This window comes from Lethenteron reissneri, chromosome 68, assembly GCF_015708825.2.
Source record: "Lethenteron reissneri isolate LAM-NWPU_2019-01 chromosome 68, ASM1570882v1, whole genome shotgun sequence".
In the NCBI taxonomy this organism is placed as follows: domain Eukaryota; kingdom Metazoa; phylum Chordata; class Hyperoartia; order Petromyzontiformes; family Petromyzontidae; genus Lethenteron; species Lethenteron reissneri.
Genome location: NC_083846.1, coordinates 2919760 through 2945669, shown reverse-complemented (window position 1 = coordinate 2945669; position 25910 = coordinate 2919760). Strand labels below are relative to the sequence as shown.

At 52.4% G+C, this 25910-nt stretch overlaps 1 protein-coding gene across 1 annotated transcript in view; it reads left to right on the top strand.

The window, feature by feature from the left end:
• Nucleotides 1-11082, top strand: part of LOC133360360 (troponin I, slow skeletal muscle-like) — a 277194-nt gene extending 266112 nt beyond the window's left edge. Inside the window, exons 2-6 of the mRNA XM_061579040.1 lie at nucleotides 7108-7151; nucleotides 7783-7914; nucleotides 8448-8537; nucleotides 9383-9565; nucleotides 10360-11082. Of these exons, the coding sequence (XP_061435024.1) occupies nucleotides 7789-7914; nucleotides 8448-8537; nucleotides 9383-9565; nucleotides 10360-10449 (489 nt within the window). The 5' untranslated portion in view covers nucleotides 7108-7151; nucleotides 7783-7788 and the 3' untranslated portion in view covers nucleotides 10450-11082. The remainder of the gene's footprint in view (nucleotides 1-7107; nucleotides 7152-7782; nucleotides 7915-8447; nucleotides 8538-9382; nucleotides 9566-10359) is intronic.
• The last annotated feature ends 14828 nt before the right edge of the window (nucleotides 11083-25910 follow it).

Genomic DNA, 25910 nt, shown 5'->3' with positions numbered 1-25910 from the left:
ACCACCACCGCAAAGCATCTTCCTTCTCGATCTGCATCGCTCAGCATTTCTTGAGTGCCACCCCCCGTGTGCCCCCCACCATGTCCCAGCTGTCCACTCTCGCGGCCCATACAAGGCGCCGTTGCTTGAGTGGGACGCCCCGACGCGATTGGAAATAGCCGAGTATCGGGTGTTGCGCCGAGACTGCGGCGAACGCGGCCGAAGGAACGGCGGAGGGAAGCCGCCTTCCTTAAGCGGACGGAGCTGGCTGGCGGAGCGGCATCACGCACGCACGCACAGACACACACGTGGGAGGGGGTGGGTGTGGGTGTTGGTGGCCTTACACACACACACACACATGGGATGGGTGGATGTGGGTGGGTGGTGGTTGTGGCCTTACACACACACACACAGATATGGAGGAGGGTGGGTGTGGGTGGTGGTGGTGGCCTTACACACACACACATGGGGGTAGGTGGGTGTGGGTGGGTGTGGGTGGATGTGGGTGGGTGGTGGTGGTTGCCTTACACACACACACATGGGGGTAGGTGGGTGTGGGTGGGTGGTGGTGGTTGCCTTACACACACACACATGGGGGTAGGTGGATGTGGGTGGGTGTGGGTGGGTGGTGGTGGTGGCCTTACACACACACACACATGGGGGTAGGTGGGTGTGGGTGGGTGTGGGTGGGTGGTGGTGGTGGCCTTACACACACACACATGGGGGTGGGTGGATGTGATGGTCTTACATACACACACACATGGGGGTAGGTGGGTGTGGATGGGTGGTGGCCTTACACACACAGATATGGAGGTGGGTGGGTGTGGGTGGGTGGTGGTGGTTGCCTTACACACACACACACATGGGTGTGGGTGGGAGTGATAGTAGTGGCCTTCACACACGGAGCCTTACAAAGACAAAGATCCCCACCTCCTCCCCCGTGTAGCCTTCACAGACTGTTGGGGCCTCTGTGTGAGTCTGTGGGTCTCTGTGTGAGTCTGTGGGTCTCTGTGTGAGTCTGTGGGTCTATGGGCCTCTGTGTGAGTCTATGGGTCTCTGTGTGAGTCTATGGGTCTCTGTGTGAGTCTGTGGGTCTCTGCGTGAGTCTGTGGGTCTCTGTGTGAGTCTGTGGGTCTTTGTGCGAGTGTGTGGGTCTCTGTGTGAGTCTATGGGTCTCTGTGTGAGTCTATGGGTCTCTGTGTGAGTCTGTGGGTCTCTGTGTGAGTCTATGGGTCTATGTGTGAGTCTATGGGTCTCTGTGTGAGTCTGTGGGTCTCTGCGTGAGTCTGTGGGTCTCTGTGTGAGTCTGTGGGTCTCTGTGCGAGTGTGTGGGTCTCTGTGTGAGTCTATGGGTCTCTGTGTGAGTCTATGGGTCTCTGTGTGAGTCTGTGGGTCTCTGTGTGAGTCTGTGGGTCTCTGTGTGAGTCTGTGGGTCTCTGTGTGAGTCTATGGGCCTCTGTGTGAGTCTATGGGTCTCTGTGTGAGTCTATGGGTCTCTGTGTGAGTCTTTGGGTCTCTCTGTGTGAGTCTATGTGTCTCTGTGTGAGTCTATGGGTCTCTGTGTGAGTCTATGGGTCTCTGTGTGAGTCTATGAGTCTCTGTGTGAGTCTATGGGTCTCTGTGTGAGTCTATGGGTCTCTGTGTGAGTCTATGGGTCTCTGTGTGAGTCTGTGGGTCTCTGTGTGAGTCTGTGGGCCTTTGTGTGAGTCTGTGGTTTTCTGTGTGGGTCTATGGACCTCTGTGTGAGTCTGAGTCTCTGTGTGAGTCTATGGTTCTCTGTGTGAGTCTATGGATCTCTGTGTGAGTCTGAGTCTCTGTGTGAGTCTATGGTTATCTGTGTGAGTCTATATATATGTATGCTTAACTTTTTTCACACCGTACGTATCCAACCGCACCAGTCGCGTGTGCAGAGAGCGCCGGGAAGCAAACTAAACACACAAAAAGCAGTTCTTAAGACGTGAGTTTGTCAATCCTGACGATGATTTAAAAGTGCACAGTGGCTTCGTAACATCGGAAGGAAAGAGAGCGTTCCAGACGGCCCCCAGAAGCGCATCTGAAATTGCGCGATGCAGTGAATCCGTCTGTGTTCGATGGCTACGCATAAAAAGCCGCTGCCGCTGCTGCTGCCGCTGCTGCTGCGGGGATGATAGATGCTCGCTCATCGCAGCGATAGGAGAATATCTTTTTCTTGTTTATCTCGTGGGAAGATCTCTTCCAAGGACGTCTCGCAAGGGCTGAGACGGGGAGGCCGCGTCTCGCGCCTGGCATGGGTCAGAACTTTAATTTCAGCCGGAGCTGTCCAGGGGCTGAGCTCCGGAAAATATGGCTCACACCAACCCGCCACGATGCACACCCACCCACCACACACCCACCCACCACCCACCCACCCACCACTCTACACACCCACCCACCACGCCACACACCCACCCACCACGCCACACACCCACCCACCACGCCACACACCCACCCACCACACGTCCACCCACCACGCCACACAAGACACACACAATGTTGACTACTTCGCCTGGTATACAGGAGGTCGCGGGTTTGATCCCGACCCTGACGCCGGGTGCTGTATATTTTCAGTTTGCGTGTCTCTCGGACCCGGGAATTTTTTCTCCGGGTCCACCGGTTTTTAACCCCACATTTAGAAGCATACATTGTAGAGTATTCGGCTGCTACAAATGTCCGCGTGATAAACCCCCTTTCGTTGAGCTATCATTTGTGATAGCCAGCTCGCTTCTGGAAAAAAATCTCAAAGAGCTACGCAACTCAGCGGGGCTTTGCCTGGTAAAATAAAAATAAAAAATCGTTAGTAGTTATAATAAGGGCGCCGAACTGGGAGTAGTGGAAAGGACATCTCTGATAACAAACATCAAACGGACAGAGCAAATCTGGCAACAGTGACTCATCTGCAATTAGCGGCGTGATGAGTCTGCTGCTGCTGCTGCAGCTGTTGCTACTGTTGTGCGTAACTGGGATATCGTCTCTGGGAATTCGAACTCTGGGGGCAGGGCGGGGTGGGGTGGGGGTAGAGAGTTTCCTGCCAGCAGTGAGCGTGCAGTTCTGGACATCAGGGAAAGAATTCGTGGCAGGTGCTGCCATCTAGCGTGGGCGCCACGGTGGCGAGGAGATGTTGACTACCTCGCCTGGTGTACAGGAGGTCGTGGGTTAGATCCCGATCCTGACGCCTGCTGCTGCTGTATATTTGGAGTTTGCTTCTCTCATCATCATCACGGTGGCGAGGAGATGTTGACTACCTCGCCTGGTGTACAGGAGGTCGTGGGTTAGATCCCGATCCTGATGCCTGCTGCTGTATATTTGGAGTTTGCGTCTCTCATCATCATCATGGTGGCGAGGAGATGTTGACTACCTCGCCTGGTGTACAGGAGGTCGTGGGTTCGATCCAGACCCTGACGCCTGTTGCTGCTGTATATTTGGAGTTTGCGTGTCTCATAATCACCGTGGCTATGATATGTTGACTACCTCGCCTGGTATGCAGGAGGTCGTGGGTTAGATCCCGATCCTGACGCCTGCTGCTGTATTTTTGGAGTTTGCGTCTCTCATTATAATTTCGGTGGCTATGAGATGTTGTGTTTTCATGACCATCATGATGATGATAACGACATTTGCTGGCTCTGCAATACAAACGAGCGACTACAACCACCACTTGATTTTAAACAAACAAAACACAAAAACACCAACGTGATTGACTCTGCGTATTCTCTCTCCCTCCGTGTCTGTTGCAGGGACCCACTCCTCAAGCCGCGATGGGGTGAGTGACACATTCAACGTTTCCTAGCTACCACGCAATTGCACCGGCCTGCACACTCGTCTGCTCGTCTCGACAACGCACAGGATGTGATGTCCGCGCGGGCCACAAATCTGTGGGGGAGCGGTGGTGCAGCGGTTAGCGCTACGCCGCGCTACGAACCCGGCGACCCGAGTTCGATTCCCGCTCGCGGTCACCGACACCGCTAACGGTTGTCTGAACCGGTCCTGGTCCTCGCCTAGGTCGACTCGGCCTCAAATGAGTACCTGGTGCGGTGTGCAGTAAACATCGCCACTGGGGAGACAAAGGCGGCCGGGCGTGGTGCTGGCCACCCACCCCCTCGTGCGCCGTGCCGGCCTTCATAGGTGCTCGCTAACAGCTAACAGCACTTGCCCCAACAGTCTGTTCAGGCTTCTGCTGTAGCGAATCGCGTGGACATTTAACGCTAAAATGAACCCCGCGTTCTTCGTGTGATATACGATGCGATGGAGCGCCACGTGAATCGAACTGAAAAGGGCCCATTTCTTAGTGAGAGATTGAGATTTAGAGAGAGAGATTTACAGAGAGTTTGAGAGAGAGAGAGATTGAAAGAGAGATGTAGAAATGATGAGAGAGATGGCGACATTGAAAGAGGCATTTAAAGAGAGATGGAGAGACATGGGGAGAGCATCTTCTTGTTTCCTCTGATCGTATTTTTTTTTAAAAAAGAGATGAAGAGAGAGAGATTTGGAGAGACGTTTGACTTTTAAACAACTTTTATTGCCGCCAGCAGCAAAAGCACTGGAGGCGATGTCGATATGAAATACACAAAGTCACCAGCAACACAAATGGAATGGAGAGAGATGGAGAGAGAGAAATTTGGAGAGAAAGATTTGGAGAGAGATTGCGTGAGAGAGAGATGATGGCCATATGCCCGCGTGGAAAGACAAATGTGGGAAGGGGGGGGGGGTGTTACTTTCATGATCATCATGAGATCAGCATTGAGATGGTAATTGGCGTCGTTATGAACACATTCCTGCGGAGGGAGCTGGTAGGAACGTTGGGTTGCTCGGTCAATGGCCAGGGTCAACGGCGGCGTGGTGTATTCCGCAAATATTCCCGACTGTGAGGGCGGGCACAAGCCGGCGTGAGTAGGTTAAACGTTGAGTTTTATAAGGGCACCATGGGGTGACCAGCCCCTCCCCACCCAGCCCCACCCATCCCACCCCCCTCAGCCCCACCCCTCCCAGCCCCCCCACCCTCCCGACCCAGCCCCTCCCCACCCTCCCCACCCAGCCCCTCCCCACCCTCCCCACCCAGCCCCTCCCCACCCTCCCCTCCCCACCCTCCCCACCCAGCCCCTCCCCACCCAGCCCCACCCTCCCCACCCAGCCCCTCCCCACCCTCCCCTCCCCACCAAGCCCCTCCCCACCCTCCCCACCCAGCCCCTCCCCACCCTCCCCTCCCCACCCAGCCCCACCCTCCCCACCCAGCCCCTCCCCACCCTCCCTCCCCACCCAGCCATTCCCCACCCTCCCCACCCAGCTCCTCCTCACCCTCCCCTCCCCACCCAGCCCCTCCCTCCCCACCCAGCCATTCCCCACCCTCCCCACCCAGCTCCTCCTCACCCTCCCCTCCCCACCCAGCCCCTCCCTCCCCACCCAGCCATTCCCCACCCTCCCCACTCAGCTCCTCCTCACCCTCCCCTCCCCACCCAGCCCCTCCCTGCACGACGGACGGACGGACACAATAATCCCCTGTGGGCTGGTGGAACCAATGGGTTCCTGCCAGTACCAGTGTGGTAGGAGGGTCCGCAGACACTTGCAACTGGTCGTTGTATATTCACCGCCACGACTGTAAACTAACCACCATGCCTCTCTCTCTCTCTTGTCGTTGCATCTCCTCCAACAGGGACGAGGTAAGAACGCTTGGCATCGCATTTCTGTACACGATGTAGGGGCCGTCCATAAATGACGTCACGCACCTAGGGGGGGGTCAGACATTTGTGACGATGGGGGGGGGGGGGGGGTTGAGAATTGTGACGTCACGTAAAAATGCGCAAATTTAAACAAATATAGACAAACACGTTCTACTTAATTAAATAGACTTTTTAATAAATGTTTTCTTCCTACAACATCAGAGTGCAGCGCCACTTTAAATACGCGCTACAATGACAATAGTTTAAAGCGATTTGAAGCATGTTTTTTTTTGGGGGGGGGGGCAGAGCTTTGTGACGTCATATTTGAGGGGGGGGGTCTGATTTTTTGTGACGCCGTGTGACGAAGGGGGGGGGGGGGAAATCGTCCAAAATCGCGTGACGTCATTTATGGACGGCCCCGTAGGGCACAGTGGCCAATGAAGTTCACAGCTCCAGGGCGCGAAGGGGTCGCGTGTTTGGAGGGCAAAGGTCACCTCCAAACACGTGATCACAACCGACCTCGCCATGGCGATTTACCTGGCAAAGACAAAACAAGAGAGAGAGAGAGTGAGAAATAACTCCGTGCTCGATAATTGGTTTCTTTTACCCTTCTATCTGGCAACAAAACTGACACCTTTTTTACAAGGAGTCATGTTTGCATAGACCACAATACCTGCAGCCATAATGCAAACAAAAAAACATAACTATGATAATATATGCACTGTCCTTGGCGTCATCTGGTCCAACACCATGTGAGACTAGGCTCTAAGGAAAGCTGTCTCGGGTATGGACCAATCAACTTCAAGGACAGTGCATATATTATCAGAGTTGTGTTTTTTGTTTGCATTATGACTGCAGGTATTGTGGTCTATGCAAACATGACTCCTTGTAAAAAAGGTGTCAGTTTTGTTGCCAGATAGAAGGGTAAAAAAATCAATTATCATATTTTTTACTGGCAAATGAGGTTCCAATGGTGTAAACTCCGTGCTCGTCAATGCTGTGGGTTCACTCTCGACCCCAATGCATCTTAGAACTGACCAAGAAGTAGTTCTGTTGGGGGAGCAGGGGGGTCATCCTCTTCCGGCGCCCATGAACCACCATCAATTCGTCCGCCAGCTGTCGAATTGAATTTGTCAGAAGTGGTCCGCACCAACAGCGGGACATGTCGAGGGCGTGTCCCCAACAGTCTTCATCATTGTCGTCATCATCACCGTCGTCGGCATCATCATCGTCGTCATCATCATCATAATCATCGTTGTCATCATCATCGTTATCATCGTCGTCATCATCATCATCGTCGTCATCATCGTCGTCATCATCTTCATCATCGTCATCATCATCGTCATTATCATCTTCATCATCATCGTCATCATCGTCGTCGTCATCATCGTCGTCATCGTCATCGTCGTCATCATCACCATCATCGTTAATGGTAATTCCGCTTTGATTTTCAATCACCAGGTGAAGCCAAAGGTGTCGGTGTCGAGGAAGAACCACCTCAAGGTGAGACGTTCGCACCTCGTGCTGCCCGCTGGGCGCACGCAGACCACGTGTGCGCCTCGGGCCCGACCAATCTACGGCGACCCCAAGACGAGAGGACCATGATGCAGTTCTTCAGGAACTGCTGGATGGTTGTTTCTTGATTTGAAGCTTTCGTGACCGCAGGAATCCATTCTCTCTAGTTCTTTCGGTAAAGTCACGTGGGTAGAAAAAAAATAACAAAATAAATCACGACGTTTTGGTCGCAACACAAGCGTCCGTCTTCAGGAGGTGAGTCACCTGAATCAGGTGAGTCACCTCCTGAAGGCAAGCGTCGTGTTTTATTTTGTTATTTTTTTCGAGCCACGTGACTTTACCAAAAGAACCAGAGAGTATTGGTCTTTATGTTAAGGGGAGCGGTGGTGCAGCGGTTAGCGCTTCCGCGCTACGAACCCCGCGACCCGAGATAGATTCCCGCTCACGGCCAATGCCAGTGACGATTATCTGAATCGTTCCTGGGCCTCCCCTTAGGTCGACTCAGCCTCAAATGACCTGGCCACAAATGATAGCTCAGCGGTGGCGCGAGCACGCAACTTGCAGCCTTTAGCTCCGTGTCGTCTCCCGTCTCATCTCCCGCGTCGTGCCTCCCGTGCAGAGCGCGATGCTGACGTTCGCGCGGGAGCTCCTGGAGAAGGAGAAGATTGAGCGAGCCCAGGAGAAGGTCAACTACCTGCAGGAACGTGTGGCTCCCCTGCAGCTGTCCGGCTTGTCCAGCCAGGACCTCATGGTGAGCGCTTGCGGTCTAGAGGTGGCCCTCCCTCTGTAGCCGATAAGACATAATTGGCATGATCTTCAACAATTTTCAGAGGGGGCTGCTTTCATCAATAAGACATCATTGGCATTATCTTCACTCATTTTCAAAGGGGGGCCCACTTTGGCCGATGATATATCATTGGCGTGATCTTCACCAATTTTCAGACGTGGCCCCACTTTGGCCGATAAGACATCAGAGATGGGCGAAGTTCCTAAAGTTATCCGTGACTCGCGATGCCCAATTAACCGGGCTAAGGGCTGACACGTGTCGCGCATCACAGCTGGAAGGAGCCTGGGTTCGATTCCCGACACGGGCGCCACTTGGGTGTCCTCCGAGCTCCCCAGATTCCTGATCCACCACCCATCGGCCACAACAAACTCCGCACGGAAAACCTGGCGCCATGAGCGGGGCATCGAACCGAGGCCCTCCTTGATGTTGAGTTGCAGGCCTTCACACCACGCCCTCACTCCCTCCTCCTCCATCCTCCTCCCTCCCTCCTCCTCCAGGACCTGTGCAAGAAGCTCCACCAGCAGGTGGATGTGACGGATGAGGAGAGGTACGACTGCGAGATGAAGGTCGGCAAACACAACCTGGAGGTGAGAGGTCGATCGCTCGCGAGCGAGGTGGAACGGGCAGACACTCAAACGCGGCGCGCGTCGCTCGCGTCGCTGCACGCAAGCCAACACGTGGAGGACACGTCTTCTTGGTTCTTTCGGTAAAGTAACGTAGAAGGGAAATAATAAATAATAAAACTAAAACATAATAAAATACAATTCTCACGACGTTTCGGCCACAACGCAAGCAGCCGTCCTCAGGTGAAGAACAGGTCTGTCGAGAAGACAGCGTCTTTTTTATTATTTTATTACTTCCCTTCTACGTGACTTTACCGAAAGAACCAAGAAGACGAATCCCTGCAGTCACGAAAGCTTTACATCGAAACGTGGGGACTCGTCTCCCATCTGTTCCATCTGCATGGGGATAGGTTGTTGTTGAATTTCATTGACCCCCGGTGATAACGACCCCTTGACCCTCCCTCCCTCTCCTTCCCTCCCTCCCTCCTTCTCCCTTCCTCCCTCCCTCCTCTTCCCTCCCCTCGCTCTCCCTCCCTCCCTCCCTCCCTCCCCTCCCTCCCTCCCCCCTCTCTCCCTCCCCCCTCTCTCCCCCCTCCCTCTCTCCCTCCCTCCCCTCCCTCCCTCCCTCCCTCCCCTCCCTCCTCTCCCCTCCCCTCTCTTTCCCTCCCTCTCCCCCCCCAACCCCCTCTTCCTTTTCCTCCCTCCCTTCCCCCTTCTCTCCCCCCTCTCTCCCACCCTCCCCTCCCTCCCCTCCCCTCCCTCCCCCCTCTCTCCCTCCTCCCCCCTCTCTCCCCTCTCCCTCCCTCCCCTCCCTCCCTCCTCTCCCCTCCCCTCTCTCTCCCTCCCTCTCCCCCACGTGATCTGCGCAGATCGAGAATCTGAACATGAAGATCGGAGACCTGAGGGGCAAGTTCAAGCGCCCTCCCCTGCGCCGCGTGCGCATGTCCGCCGACGCCATGCTGCGGGCCCTGCTGGGCTCCAAGCACAAAGTGTCCATGGACCTCCGGGCCAACCTCAAGTCCGTCAAGAAGGAGGAGAAGGAAAAAGAAGTGGTGAGGCCTTCAATGATGAGCGGTGGGGGCAGGCGGGAGGGGGGGCAGCGGAACTTTATTTATTATTTATTCTTGACGGACGTTTAGGGGAGCCAGAGAAATGCTTTGTCCGGCTGACTGATTGGTGATAATGGTGGTGGTGGTGATGATGATGGTGATGGTGATGATGATGGAGATGATGATTGTGATGATAACGATGGTTATGGTGATGGTGATGATGATGGTGATGATGATGGAGATGATCATGGTGATGATTGCAATGATGATGACGACGATGACGATAATGATGATGACGGTGATGACGATGATGACAGTGATGACGACGACGATGATGACGATTATGATGATGACGGTGATGACGGTGATGACGACGATGGTGACGGTGATGACAACGATGATGATGACGATGATGACGATAATGACGGTGATGACGACGATGATGATGACGATGACGACGATGGTGACGGTGATGACGATGTTGATGATGACGATGATGACGATACTGACGGTGATGACGACGACGATGGTGACGGTGATGACGACGATGATGATGACGATGACGACGATGGTGATGGTGATGACGACGATGATGATGACGATGATGACGATAATGACGGTGATGACGACTACGATGGTGACGGTGATGACGACGATGATGATGACGACGATGACGATGATGACGATGACGACGACGCTTGGATCCGCTCCCCGCACGAACCACACGCTCAGCCCGTGCCCCCCCCACCCCCCCCCACCCCCCCCCCCCCCCCACCCCCCCTCTCGCCTCTCCGCAGGACAAGGAGGTGGGCGATTGGCGCAAGAACATCGAGGCCATGTCCGGCATGGAGGGCAGGAAAAAGATGTTCGACGCCGGCACTCAGTAAGGCGACGCAACTGCGGCCCCTGCAACGATGGAAGCTGCAGCCCTCCCAGCCCCCGACTGCCCCCCCTGGTGCCCCCCCCCCCCCCCTGGTGCCCCCCCCCCCTCTACTCGACCCGGCTGCGCGTGTGCGTCTGTAGCTGTTCGCACCTCGCCTCTGTCCTGGAAGAACCTGCCCTAGACACCCGTGCCACCTGCGGGCACACCCGTGCCACCTGCTCCACAAACGTGTCACGTGCCCCACAACCGTGCCATCTACCCCACACGCGTGTCACATGCCCCACTCCCGTGTCACGTGCTCCACAACCGTGCCACCTGTCCCACAGCCGTGTCACGTGCCCCACACCCGTGCCACCTGCCCGCACCTGTACGCGCCCTACCTTCCGCTGGCTCCCGTACTAACCTTCCCGTGCCCTGTGTGACACGTGCCCTGTGTAGCACGTGCCCTGTGTAACACGTGGCCTGTGTGACACGTGGCCTGTGTAACACGTGCCCTCGCCTGTTAGCGGAAGGCCAAAAGCGTCCCGGGAGTTGAATGAATACGCGCGCGAGCTCCAGCCTGCAGCTTGTACCCCCCCGAATTGAAATAAAGACACCGCACGCTGCTGTGTGCTGCTGGTTTATCATGGCCGGAGAAGGGGGTGCCTGTCGCTTTCTTCATTTGCGGGGGGGGGGGGGGCGGGGGGGGTTTGGGTGCCACGGGGGCTAGGAGATGTTAACTACCTCGCCTGGTATGCAGGAGGTCGTGGGTTCGATCACGACCCTGACGACGCCTGCTGCTGTATATTTGGAGTTTGCATTTTCTCTCTCTCTCTCATCAATCATCATCATCACAGTGGCTAGGAGATGTTAACTACCTCGCTTGGTATGCAGGAAGTCGTGGGTTCGATCCCGACCATGACAACACCTGCTGCTGTATATTTGGAGTTTGCATTTTCTCTCTCTCTCTCATCAATCATCATCATCACAGTGGCTAGGAGATGTTAACTACCTCGCCTGGTATACAGGAGGTCGTGGGTTCGATCCCGACTCTGACGCCTGCTGTATGTTTGGAGTCTGCGTCTCTCTTTCTCTCTCCCAGTGGTCGCGTGGAAGTTTCTCCGGGTTCTCCGCTTTTTCCCTTCACGTTCAGAATCAACGTCACGCGTTTATAGAGTAGTTGAGTGCTGCTATAACATGTCCACACGATGACGATGAAAATCCCAATTCGTTGAGCTATCATTTCTGATAGCCAGGTCGCTTCTGGAAATAGGAGCTATATACTCTTTGGTTCTTTCGGTAAAGTCACGTATAAAGAGAAAATAATAAATTAAATACTAGCATACGACGTTTTGATTGCAACTCAAGCAATCATCATCAGGTACAAATGAAATAGAAACACAAATCTAGTAGACTTAGAAATGTAATGTAATACAATAGAGAGTCGGATAACATAACAGTCAACACCCTACCTGGTTGATTACGTTCTTCCTGAGAATGTTAAATTTGAGAGAGAGATAAAACACAGAACCAGAGACATATAGACAGACATATAAGTATCTCTGTGATATCTGTCTGCTTATATGTTTGTCTATATGTCTCTGGTTCTGTGTTTTATCTCTCTCTCAAATTTAGCATTCTCAGGAAGAATGTAATCAACCAGGTAGGGTGTTTGACTGTTATGTTATCCGACTCTCTGTTGTATTACATTACATTTCTAAGCATACTAGATTTGTGTTTCTATTTCATTTATACCTGACGATGATTGCTTGTGTTGCAATCGAAACGTCGTATGCTAGTATTTAACTTATTACTTTCTCTTTATACGTGACTTTACCGAAAGAACCACAGAGTAATTCCTGCAGTCACGAAAGCTCCAAATTAAGTTTTCTTTCGGTAAAGTCACGTAGGTACAAAATAAAAGAAATCACGACGTGCGGGCGAGGTAGTCAACATCTCGCACCCCATTGGCGTGATGATCCACCAATCGCTGCTGCTGCTGCTGCTGCTTCCACAGTGACGTATTACAGGCAAGCCACGTGAAGCAGCGTCGCCACCACCGCCACCAAGCGAGGATGCAGAAGGAGGTGCTTGTTTTGGGCCGTGAAAGAGACAAAAAATTAACCCATAAAAACAACGTTTTTCAGTATAAATCCTTTATTTGCGTGGCGGCTAGAGTCCTCTCGTCCTCTCGCTTGAGATGGCTGCCACCTATGGGTCAGATGATTGCCTGCCACCATTAAGCAATTAGTAATTAAATATAATTTATTTTTTCCTAAAAGTGTAAAATTTTGGAGAAAATTTTTTCACGAAAATAAATTGTCACGCACAACGAGTCTGTGTGCAAAATGTCAGCTCGATTGGATCACGGGAAGTGGGTTAAATAAACGACCGAAAGATTTGCACGGTCGTAAGCACGCAAGCAAGCAAGTGAACTTAATGTAAAGGATTTAAAAAAAGAGCCAACTTGGTTTTGGTTGAATTCTCCACTTTTTAATTCAAAAGGATCAGCACGTCACAGATGGCTGTTTAAGACACGAGTTTCACAAGGCTACACGATGTTTTACCCGGACATCTTGAAGGGGGCCCGGGGTTTCGCACGTTGACAAAATAGTCGCGAGCACACCCCGCAGCAGCATCTCTTTAACGCAAGTAGCGGCAGTGGTAAGGCTTTAACGACAACGAATGTTAGACACAATAAAGGTTGGTTTGGGTTAGATCGCGTAAATGTGTCGTTAAGCCCGCCACCACCACCCGACACACATTCCAATTAGTAATGGGTTATCATGTAAACATAACGTGCCAATTAGAAGAAAAAAACCCCCCGCAACATTTAGAATTCGTAGTTCGACGTTTCGCTGGTGATTACAAACCAGCTTCACGGGGCCATTAGCTGTCTCACAGTTGGCATTGGTGACCGGAGGTATTTATGGATTTAAATTCACAGCCGCCAAGACGTGGTGCCCCTGCTAGCAGGTCAGACCCAGGCCCGTTAGGCCTTCCATCTTGCCACACGCGGTCCCAGAGACGGTGTCAAATAGTTGGCCCTCTGTCCGCGACACCGAAATCTCGAGGACTCGGGTCTCCCTGCCATCGACCGTTCAATCCATGGCGTCACTCCCTCAAGACATCCTCAATCCGTCTGTGCGGCCGCGTCGCGCGGGACGGAAGGACGGAGGGCGACTTCCTCTCCTCCTCCTCCCGCACAAAGCCAACGCTGCTACCGCCGCCTCGCCCGGCTGTTGTCTCTCCGTCCGGGCGGAGGGCGGCCCCTCGGCCATCATCGTAACGGCAACGCAGTCCCAGCCAGGTCGTCGGGCCTGTCTGTGAGGCGGCGGCAGCGGCCTAACCTTGCAGGAGGCCTCGTCCTGCTATAACGCGATGGACACTCTGTGTTGGCACTGCCCTCAGATCTGCCTTGAGGCGACAGCCTCGCCTTGTAGGAGTAGACCTCCTGTTATAATGCTGTGGAAACTCTGTGTTGGCACTGCCCTCAGGTCTGCCGTGAGGCAACAGTCTAACCTTGTAGGAGTAGTCCTCCTCCTGCTATAACGCGATGGACACTCTGTGTTCGTACTGCTCTCAAGGTCTGCCGTGAGACGACAGTCTAACCTTGTAGGAGTAGGCCTGCTCCTCCTGCTATAACACTGTGGACACTCTGTGTTGGCACTGCCCTCAGATCTGCAATGAGGCGACAGCCAAACCTTGTAGGAGGCCTCCTGCTATAACGCGGTAGACACTCTGTGTTGGCACTACCCTCAGATCTGCCATGAGGCGACAGCCTGGCCTTGTAGGAGTAGGCCTCCTCCTCCTGCTATAACACTGTGTACACTCTGTGTTGGCACCACCCTCAAGGTCTGCCGTGAGGCAACAGTCTAACTTTGTAGGAGTAGGCCTGCTCCTGCTATAATGCTCTTTGTTGGTGTAACGGGGGGGGGGCGTCTGTCACCTTACGCGTTTCTGGCGATGTTGTGGAGCCCCCGGCCTGAGCAAGTCTGTACGAACTTTGGACAAGAGACGATGGGAGGGAATTCCAGTCGGGCAACGCCAGGGAAGAAGCAGGGAGGGAGGTGTGATGACCTGCAGTGTGGTGAGTGGATGAGTGCGTGGGTGGGTGGGTGGGTGGATGAGTAGATGGGTGGGTGAGTGAGTGGGTGGATGAGTAGGTGGGTGGGTGAGTGAGTGGATGAGTAGATGGGTGGGTGAGCAAGTAGGTGAATGAGTAGGTGGGTGGGTGAGCGAGTGGATGGCTGAATGGGTGGGTGAGTGGAGTGACCAATGAGTTCTGAATTGGTCTGTAATAAGTAGGCACTTATAAGGGGGTGACACGTATGACCACCACAATTCCTGCCGAGGGGGCGACTTGTTCCATTAACGGTGACGATGTAATAATTTTCCTCAGAAATATAAAAATGGTATATTTTTTTTTGGCGGGAAAGGAATATTTTGGCAACACGCGAAACAAGTGGGCCCCCTTCGGAACTTTGACAACATCGAAAACACACAACTGCTCAACCGCTAATTCACCAACAGAGGGTTATTTACCAACCAGACGGTCGGCAATAAACCGAGGTAACAGACGTTTAGAGAGCGATGGCCGTTGTCACAGTATTTATCGAAAAATTGTAACTAATAATCGAAAAATCGTCACGGTTATAATCGAAAACTCGTCACGGTTATAAACGAACATCGTTACGGTAATCATCTAAAAAATCGTCACGGTAATAATAAAAAAAATCGTCACGGTAATAATCGAAAACTCGTCACGGCAATAATCGAAATATCGTTACAGTAATAATCGAAAAATCGTCACGGTAATCATCTAAAAAATCGTCACAGTAATAATCTCAAATTCTCACGGTAATAATCAAAAAATCGTCACGGTAATAATCTAAAATTCTCACGGTAATAATAAAAAAATCGTCACGGTAATCATCTTAAATCGTCACGGTAATAATCAAAATATCGTCACGGTAATCATCTAAAATTCTCACGGTAATAATAAAAAAATCGTCACGGTAATCATCTTAAATCGTCACGGTAATAATCAAAATATCGTCACGGTAATAATCTCAAATTCTCACGGTAATAATAAAAAAATCGTCACGGTAATCATCTTAAATCGTCACAGTAATAATCAAAAAATCGTCACGGTAATCATCGACGAAACAAATCTCCGTCAATTCGTACGATTGAAATACAATTATCATCAGTTTCTGGTTGTTTGTTGTTGTTGTTATTGTTGTTGTTGTACTACTGAACCCGGAATTCGTCGCGAGAGAGACTCAAATCAATCCACTTTGAGGATATAAAGTTAACAATTCTAAAGGCGATCCGTCCACAAAATAAGGCAAACGTGCTCGTAGAGTGAAACTTGATTACAACCGTGAGGGTGAAAATAATTCGAATTTGTGGCGTACGTATGTCGTATGTATGTTGAGCTTCTTTCGCACCGGACGTACTCCGAGCGAATTGATAACATGGACCCTTGTGAGCACGATGCATTGTGACGCAACGGGTCACACGTGATCAACGGGTCACACGTGATCACCGCGTCACCGTTCAAATGCCCCGCCCCCTCCCCCCACCTCGTGTCCCTCCTAACGAGATTTCTGTGGTCACAATCGCATCTACGCCTCAGCGCAAATACGCATGTGCGGTACACAAATTTCCCTCAATTAGACGAAGGGGCCGTCCATAAATGACGTCACGCACCTGGGTGGGGGGGGGGTCAGACATTTGTGACGATGTGTGACGAGGGGGGGGGGGGGGGTTGAGAAATGTGACGTCACATCAAAATGCGCAACTTTAAATAAATATGGACAACACGTTCTACTTAATTAAATAGACTTTTTGATAAATGTTTTCTCCTTCAACATCAGAGTGCAGCGCCACATTAAACACGCACTACAATGACAATAGTTTAAAGCGATTTGAAGCATGTTTTATATATTTTTTTTGGGGAGGGGCAGAGTTTTGTGACGTCATATTTGAGGGGGGGGGGGGTCAAAAATCGTCCAAAATTGCGTGACGTCATTTATGGACGGCCCCAAATACGTCTGTACAGGATACAGAAGTACCTTTCATGCAAATACGACTTCGTACAAACACGCGTGTACACAGTTTCTCCTTCGCGACACGAATACACCAGTTCGTGAATAGTTCGTTGTTACACATGTACACCCGTACACACGTGTGACTACGTTATACACAATTACGTCTGTACACAAAAGTGTCCGCGGTATACACAATTAAGTCTTATTCTTGGTTCTTTCGGTAAAGTCACGTGGAAGGGAGATAATAAAATCATGTAAATATAAAACAACAAAAATTCTCACGACGTTTCGACTGCAACACAAGCAATCATCATCAGGTGTGAAATCCACAGCAAGTCTGTACACAAATACACATTTACACAAATGCGTCTTTACACAAATGCGCACGTACACATAGTATCTTCGTTACACAATTACACCTGAGCACAAATACCCCTTCGATCCACCTATACACAAATGTGACTACAGTATACACAATTACGCGTGTACACAAACACCCCCTTTACACAATCACACCTGTACACACATATACGTCTTCATTGCACACACATACCCCTGTACACATAGATACTTGCACACAATGTCATAGTACTTTCGTTTTTAGATAGCGTCATTCATGCCAACAGCATCCCACATTAATGATCAAGATATATGAAAGGTGCGAAAGGAAGACCAATACACAAAGACAAAGATCCCCTGTGTAGCCTTAAGAGACTGTTGGGGCAAGTGCTGTTAGCGAGCAGCACCTATGAAGGTCGGCACGGCACACGAGGGGGTGGGTGGCCAACACCACGCCCGACCGCCTTTGTCTCCCCAGTGGCCATGTTCGCTGCACACCGCACCAGGTACTCATTTGAGGTTGAGTTGACCTAGGGGAGGCCCAGGACCGGTTCAGATAATCGTTACTGATGGTGGCCGTGAGCGGGAATCGAACCCGTGTCGCCGGATTCGTAGAGCAGCGTAGCGCTAACCGCTACCACCACCGCTCCCCAACACACACACTTACACATTGACACAACAACAACAACCGCCATTCGCCACTAAGTGGCGGTGACGTCACCACGACGCTTGTGCCAGGCCATGTGCACCTTGAGGCCACGTGAAGTGTTGAACGCCCGCTGGCAGGAGGTCATGGGGCAGACCCAGCAGGTGTCACGGGTCGACTGACTGAGATGACAAAAAACAACCCCTACCTCCTCGCGGTGCCGGATGGGCAACTCTGTCATGGACATTGCTGTGGGGGGAGGGCCAATGCCCATTGGCCCTCTCCCTTCATGGCGTCTGTGACCACCACAGTGGCTAAACGGGGGCTCTGGACGGGTGCGAGGGCCTGGTAACCCCTCCACCTTCAATTCATTACCACTAAACCACGACTTAAACATTGGCAAAGATAAATATCCCCCGTATAGCCTTAACAGACTGTATGGGCAAGTGCTGTTAGCGAGCACCTATGAAGGCTGAAACGGTACACGAGGGGGTGGGTGGCCAGCGCCACGCCCGACCGCCTTTGTCTCCCTATCGGCGGTGTTTACATACCGCACCAGGTACTCATTTGAGGCTGAGTCGACCTAGGGGAGGCCCAGAACCGGTTCAGATAATCGTCGCACACTGACACACACATGTACATACCGAGCGAACGAAAACCACCCTACGACCAAGCAAACAAAAATTTGAAATAAAATTAAGAAGTGGCACAAATATAATTGACACAAATACCCCATACGAACCCCTCTGGTTATGATATCTTTGCTTTGTTCCAAATCCCAGATATACCCACAACGGGCGCCACGGTTTGATAGTAGATGTTAACTACCTCGCCTGGTGTACAGGAGGTCGTGGGTTCGATCCCGACCCTGACACCTGCTGCTGTATATTTGGAGTTTGCGTCTCTCATGATCATCACAGTGGCTAGGAAATGTTAACTACCTCGCCTGGTGTACAGGAGGTCGTGGGTTCGATCCCGACCCTGACACCTGCTGCTGTATATTTGGAGTTTGCGTCTCTCATGATCATCACAGTGGCTAGGAAATGTTAACTACCTCGCCTGGTGTACAGGAGGTCGTGGGTTCGATCCCGACCCTGACACCTGCTGCTGTATATTTGGAGTTTGCGTCTCTCATGATCATCACAGTGGCTAGGAAATGTTAACTACCTCGCCTGGTGTACAGGAGGTCGTGGGTTCGATCCCGACCCTGACGCCTGCTGCTGTATATTTGGAGTTTGCGTCTCTCATCATCATCACGGTGGCTAGGAGATGTTAACTACCTCGCCTGGTACACAGGAGATCATGGGTTCGATCCCGACCCTGACACCTGCTGCTGTATATTTGGAGTTTGCGTCTCTCATCATCATCACGGTGGCTCGGAGATGTTGACTACCTCGCCTGGTACACAGGAGGTCGTGGGTTCGATCCCGACCTTGACGCCTGCTGCTGTATATTTGGAGTTTGCGTCTCTCATCATCATCATCACGGTGGCTCGGAGATGTTGACTACCTCGCCTGGTACACAGGAGGTCGTGGGTTCGATCCCGACCCTGATGCCTGCTGCTGTATATTTGGAGTTTGCGTCTCTCTCTGTGGATTTTCCTCCGGGTCTTCCACTCTTCCCCCCTCCCCTCCAAATTTAGACTCGACAACGCCACGCGTTTCGGAGTGTTTGCCTGCTGCTATAAATTTACACGCGACGATGATGACGATGAGTCCACTTCGTTAAGCTATCCGTGTGCGACAGTCCAGCCAAATTCGCCTTACCTGGTAAAAACCAAAATAGGTCCGTTAAAAAATCAGGGATTGTGGCAAAAAAATCAGGAATTGTGGCAAAAAACAACAACAAGACGTACATTTTTTGCCGCACTAAAACACGATATGCTGGAGTGTTTCTTAGCTATATCTAAACAAAATCTGGGGGGGGGGGGGGTGGGTAAGGGGTGGGTGGGGGTGTCGGAGACCCCGTCTAATTGTGGGTGCCTCTTAGCCGCGTCTAAAATATTTGCGTGGGGGTATCTCTTATCCAGATCTAAAAGTGTTGGGGGGAGGAGGTTGTTTGGTGTTTGGTGGTGGTGCTGGTGATGGTGGGGGAATGGGGGGGGGGGGGAGTTATCCGGTCACCCACGCTACTCCCGTAGTGTCTGCGGTCCCTGGGTGATCACCACACCGCTCCGGTTTCATTGCCCGCTCGCCTGAGCGATTAGATTCATCGGTGACCCCAAATTCGAGGAGGTCACGGTGGGTGGGTGGGTGGGTGGGCAGGAGCGCACCGATGGCGTTGGGGTCGCGGGGCAGTGGAGGATGATCCCAGGCGCAAAAGTAGCCACATATGTAGGAGCAACTACATGTGTAGTAGCAGCTACATATGTTAGCGATACGGTTAGCTATTGGTAGGAGACGTGGTGTCGAGGAGGAGTCGAGGGGGAGGGTAGCTACTACACATGTAGTAGCTCCTACACATGTAGTAGCTCCTATATATGTAGCTACTACATATGCAGTAGCTACATATGTAGGTGTACGGTGTTTTATATATTTTGCTGTCAATATTTTGCTGTCTTTTCTTGGATTTTCTGTTTGCACTCAGTCACATAGTCACTTTAAGATGTTTTTTGTTAATGTTTTGTTTGTTGCGGTTGCACCCGATTCAAGAGCCGAATGGCTCACAGGGCTATACCTAATACATGAACTTGAACTTGATGTAGTAGCTACTACACCCACCCACCCTCTCCCCCACCCACCCTCTCCCCCACCCACCCACCCACCCTCTCCCCCACCCACCCACCCTCTCCCCCACCCACCCACCCACCCTCTCCCTTACCCACCCACCCACCCTCTCCCCCACCCACCCACCCTCTCCCTCACCCACCCACCCTCTCCCCCACCTACCCACCCACCCTCTCCCCCACCCATCCACCCACCCTCTCCCCCACCCACCCACCCACCCTCTCCCCCACCCACTCACCCACCCTCTCCCTTACCCACCCACCCTCTCCCCCACCCACCCTCTCCCCCACCCACCCACCCTCTCCTTCACCCACCCACCCACCCTTTCCCCCACCCACCCACCCTTTCCTTCACCCATCCCCCCACCTACCCTTTTCCCCACCCACCCTCTCCCCCACCCATCCTCTCCCTCGCCCACCCACCCCCTCCCCCACCCTCTCCCCCACCCACCCACCCACCCTCTCCACCACCCTCTCCCCCACCCACCCACCCTCCTTCTCGCTGGCGCGTGTTTCGCGATCGCCACTCTCGCTCCGGTTCGTCCAAGAGAAACGGAAATCGAAACGTGGAGCCCTTCGCGAAATCTGCGACAGATCTTGGGCTCCCCCCCCACGACCACCCGAACCCCCCCACCCCCTCCCTACCCCCCCCCACCACCACCACCCCCCTCGCCTTGGCCGTCCGCGAGATTCCGTCTTGAAATAGGGAATGGTGCCACGCGATTTACGACCTCTGCGTCGTCTTGAATGGCCCCGCAACGCGGTGAGACGTGGAGTCGAGGAAGGGGAGAGGAGGGGGAGAGGGAGCCACGGTGGGAGATGTAGAGTCGAGGAGTAGTCGAAGAGGAGGAGGGGAAGCCACGGTGGGAGATGTGGAGTCGAGGAGGGGTCAAGGAGGTGGGAGAGGCAGCCACGGTGGGAGATGCAGAGTCAAGGAGAAGGGGGAGAAGTCACGGTGGGAGACGTGGAGCGCGAGGTTACCTGCACGGCCCACGCACGCACGCATTGCACGTTGAACTTAACTACGTACGGCGTGAAAGAAGTTCAACGCACTCACACATGCGAGCCGCGTGGTGTAGACGGTGGGACCTTACCCTTCACTGGGGAGCCGAACCCGACTCAATGATTATGTATTATTATTATTAATAATTATAATTTAACTCTTACAATCAGTGCACTTTGCCGGCGGTGACACACGGAGTGGGGAGACGCAGGCGAGGGGACCAGAGAACACGGAACGAGCGTGGAGAACGCGAGACAGAGAAGAGAGAGAAAGAGAGGAGAGAGATTCATATTCACAATCACGCTGGCAGACAGAGGCACGCACGGACCAGCGAGTCAACACAAAGGAGAGACATCGCGTTCACCGTGGATGGATTTGTGTGCGCGTGTGTGTCAGCGTGTGTGTCAGCGTGTGTGTCAGCGTGTGTGTCAGTGTGTGTGTCAGTGTGTGTGTCAGTGTGTGTGTCAGTGTGTGTGGGGAGCGGTGGTGTAGCGGTTAGCGCTACGCTGCGCTATGAACCTGGCGACCCGGGTTCGATTCCCGCTCATGGCCAACACCACGGTGACGATTATCTGAACCGGTCCTGGGCCTCCCTTAGGTCGACTCAGCCTGAATTCACACAGAGACCCATAGATTCACACAGAGACCCATAGACTCACACAAAGTCCCATAGACTCGCAGAGAACCACATACTCACACAGAGACCCATAGACTCACACAGAGACCCACAGACTCACACAGAGACCCATTGACTCACACAAAGACCCAAAGACTCACACAGAGACCCACACTCACACAGAGACCCACAGACTCACACAAAGTCCCATATACTCACACAGAGACCCACAGACTCACACAAAGTCCCATACACTCACACAGAGACCCGTATACTCACACAGAGACCCACAGACTCACACAAATTCCTATTGACTCACACAGAGACCCACAGACTCACACAGAGATCCGTATACTCACACAGAGACCCACAGACTCACACAAAGTCATATTGACTCACATAGAGACCCACAGACTCACACAGAGACCCGTATACTCACACAGAGACCCACATACTCACACAAAGTCCCATTGACTCACACAGAGACCCACAGACTCACACAGAGACCCACAGACTCACACAAAAACCCACATACTCACACAAAGTCCCATACACTCACACAGAGACCCGTATACTCACACAGAGACCCACAGACTCACACAAATTCCTATTGACTCACACAGAGACCCACAGACTCACACAGAGACCCGTATACTCACACAGAGACTCACAGACTCACACAAAGTCCTATTGACTCACATAGAGACCCACAGACTCACACAGAGACCCGTATACTCACACAGAGACCCACATACTCACACAAAGTCCCATTGACTCACACAGAGACCCACAGACTCACACAGAGACCCACAGACTCACACAAAGTCCTATTGACTCACACAAAGTCCCATAGACTCACACAGAGACCCACAGACTCACACAGAGACCCACAGAGACCCACAGACTCACACAGAGACCCATAGACTCACACAGAGACCCACAGACTCACACAGAGACCCACAGACTCACACAAAGTCCTATTGACTCACACAAAGTCCCATAGACTCACACAGAGACCCACAGACTCACACAGAGACCCACAGACTCACACAGAGACCCACAGACTCACACAAAGTCCCATAGACTCACACAGAGACCCACAGACTCACACAGAGACCCACAGACTCACACAAAGTCCCATATACTCACACAGAGACCCACAGACTCACACAAAGTCCCATATACTCACACAAAGTCCCACAGACTCACACAGAGACCCATAGATTGTTGTCCCCCCCGCGCACCTCCGATGAGCACGGTCGGCTACGTACGGTGCGAAAGAAGTTCAACCTACGAACCCAAAACAGCCGTCACTTCAGTGAATGACCGCGGCCCGAGATAACTGCGTTGACACCCGGGGGTTGGTGGTGGTGGGTGGGCTGGGCGATTTGGCTGAGGCCCTCACTCATTATTCTCAAAGCTGCCAAGTGCCCGGGTCACCGGTACACGCGGGGTCAATCTGCGAGATTTTGCTGCGCTTTCAAATCTCATGAAAAGGAGCGCGGAGGTTTTTAATTATAATTAAGGGGTCGCCCTTTCCTCTCCCCGCCAAACCCACCCACCCACCCACCCCTCTCAACTCCTCCAGCGATTGAAATGAATTTAGAAAAAAAATCGATCCCAGGCCAGCCACTCTCAATCCACCCATGGACACAAGACCCTCACCATGGCGGGAGATGGGGTGGTGGTGGTGGGGGTGGTGGTGGGGGTGGTGGTGATGGGGTGGTGGTGGTGGGGGTGGTGGTGGTGGTGGGGGTGGTGGTGGTGGTGGTGGTGGTGGGGGTGGTGGTGGTGGTGGTGGTGGGGGTGGTGGTGGTGGTGGTGGGGGTGGTGGTGGTGGTGGGGGTGGTGGTGGTGGGGGTGGTGGGGGTGTGTAGGGGTGGTAGGGGTGGCGGTGGTGGGGGTGGTGGTGGGGGTGGTGGTAATGGGGGTGGTGGTGGTGGGGGTGGTGGTGGTGGTGGGGATGGTGGTGGTGGTGGGGGTGGTGGTGGTGGTGGTAGTGGCGGCGGTGGTGGTAGTGGCGGTGGTGGTAGTGGTAGTGGCAGTGGTGGTGGTGGGGGTGGTGGGGGTGGTGGGGGTGGTGGTGGTGGTGGCGGTGGTAGTGGCGGTGGTGGTGGGGGTGGTGGGGGTGGTGGGGGTGGTGGTGGCAGTGGTGGTGGTGTTGACCACACTCCACCACGCGCCGCCGCTCAAATTGACGCGACTCTGGGGCGTTGCGATTGGAGTCAAGAATCTATTTTTTTTAAATGACAACGCCACCCGCAAGTGCCTGCCAGGGTGTGAACCGGTTACACGGAGCCACTGATGGTCAGGACGAAGCGACTCTGGCCTTCACAAATGATGAGCCCAACGAAGTGGGCTTAGCGTCAAGTGGACATTTATAAGCGGCCAAATACAGTAATCGAAACGCACTTTGGTTCGAATTGTGGAGCAGGAAAAAAGCGGAGGACCCGGAGAAAAATCCACGCGACTACGGGGAGAGAGACACACACACGCAAATTCTAAATAAACAGCAGGCGTCAGGGTCGGAATCGAACCCACGACCTCCTGTATACCAGGCGAGGTAGTTAACATCTCCTAGCCAGCGTGATGATGATGAGAGACGCAAACTCCAAATATACAGTAGCAGGCGTCAGGATCGGAATCGAACCCAGCTTGTGTTGCCTCCGAAACGTCGTGATTAATTATTTTATTTCTATTATTTTTTATATTATTTTTTCTTATACATTTTTTTACCTACGTGACTTTACCGAAAAAACCCAAGAGTATACATTGCAATGGGGCAGGATCATCGCCTGGACGTTGAGGCATCACCAAACTCTCACCAGCTCACCTGGGCCATGTTCGCACGAGGGCACAGGTAAGCTCCTATGCGAGAGAAGGGGAGTACGCAAATCACACTTCAGCTCCTGGGCTCTTTCAGTTTAAATAGCCCCTGAGTTGTTCTTGATTTAACTCATATTCATCCTCGTCATCATCGATGTCATCTTTGCCATCGTCATCGTGAGCATTATCCGCATCTTCGTCATTGCGGATGGACCACATTATCGCCGAAATCTTCACGGCTCTCATGCCCCCCCCCCCGGTCCCACCCCCCCCCCTCGACTTCCCCCTCCACGGAGGATAAAGATTATTCTGTAATGAGAAGCACACACACGTCACACACGTGTCAAATACGTCACACACACGTCACACACGTGTCATATACGTCACACACACGTGTCATATACGTCACACACACGTCACACACGTGACATACACGTCACACCCACGTCACACACACGTCACAAATGTCACACACGTGACCGCGTGGCGATTGCCAGCCACAAAACATGCAAGCAGGTTCGGCGCCATCTGGGAAAACGACGCTTATATCCAGACAAAAATATAAAGAAGACGGATATTACACTGGTCAACACACTTTTTCTGGCATAAGATAATCCAACGGTTTTAATGTAACTTTGGGGTGCTGATTCCAAATCTGGCATCAGTTTTTGTCTATCACATCAGGTTTTTGAGATATCAAATATTGCATTTTCAATAAAAACTGCAGAAGAAAAATATTAAATGAATGTGGATATCTACATAAAATGATATTATAAACACACTATCGTTAAATACAGCACCCTACTTTAACACTAAAGCAATCACTGACTCGCAAAACTTGCAATCATAAGTGGCAGAGTTAATTTCGGGTAAAATCAATGAAAATGGGGTATGCCGATAGCATAAAAATGAGGTGTGATAGAGCAAATCTGAGATCAGATTTGGAATCAGCACCCTGAAATTAGTCTAAAGCAGCTGCAAAAGTCCAGGCCAGAAAAAAAGGTTTTTTTTTTGTTGACCAGTGATATCAACGGTTTTCTTTAAATGATCTTCGTCTTGAACTCCGTGCGGTGTGCGACTCTGCTGCTGCTGCTGCTGCCACCCTTGTCCAAGTCGAGACTTGAGACCCCCACTGCACAGAGCTACTTCATTAGTTTGATACTCGATCGCTGTGTTCCGATCGAGTATCTTCTGAAACGAACCTTTTCAACCAGGTAAGGCCCACCGAACTTTCTAGCAGCTAAATTTCGATTTAAAGCTTTCGTGACTGCAGGG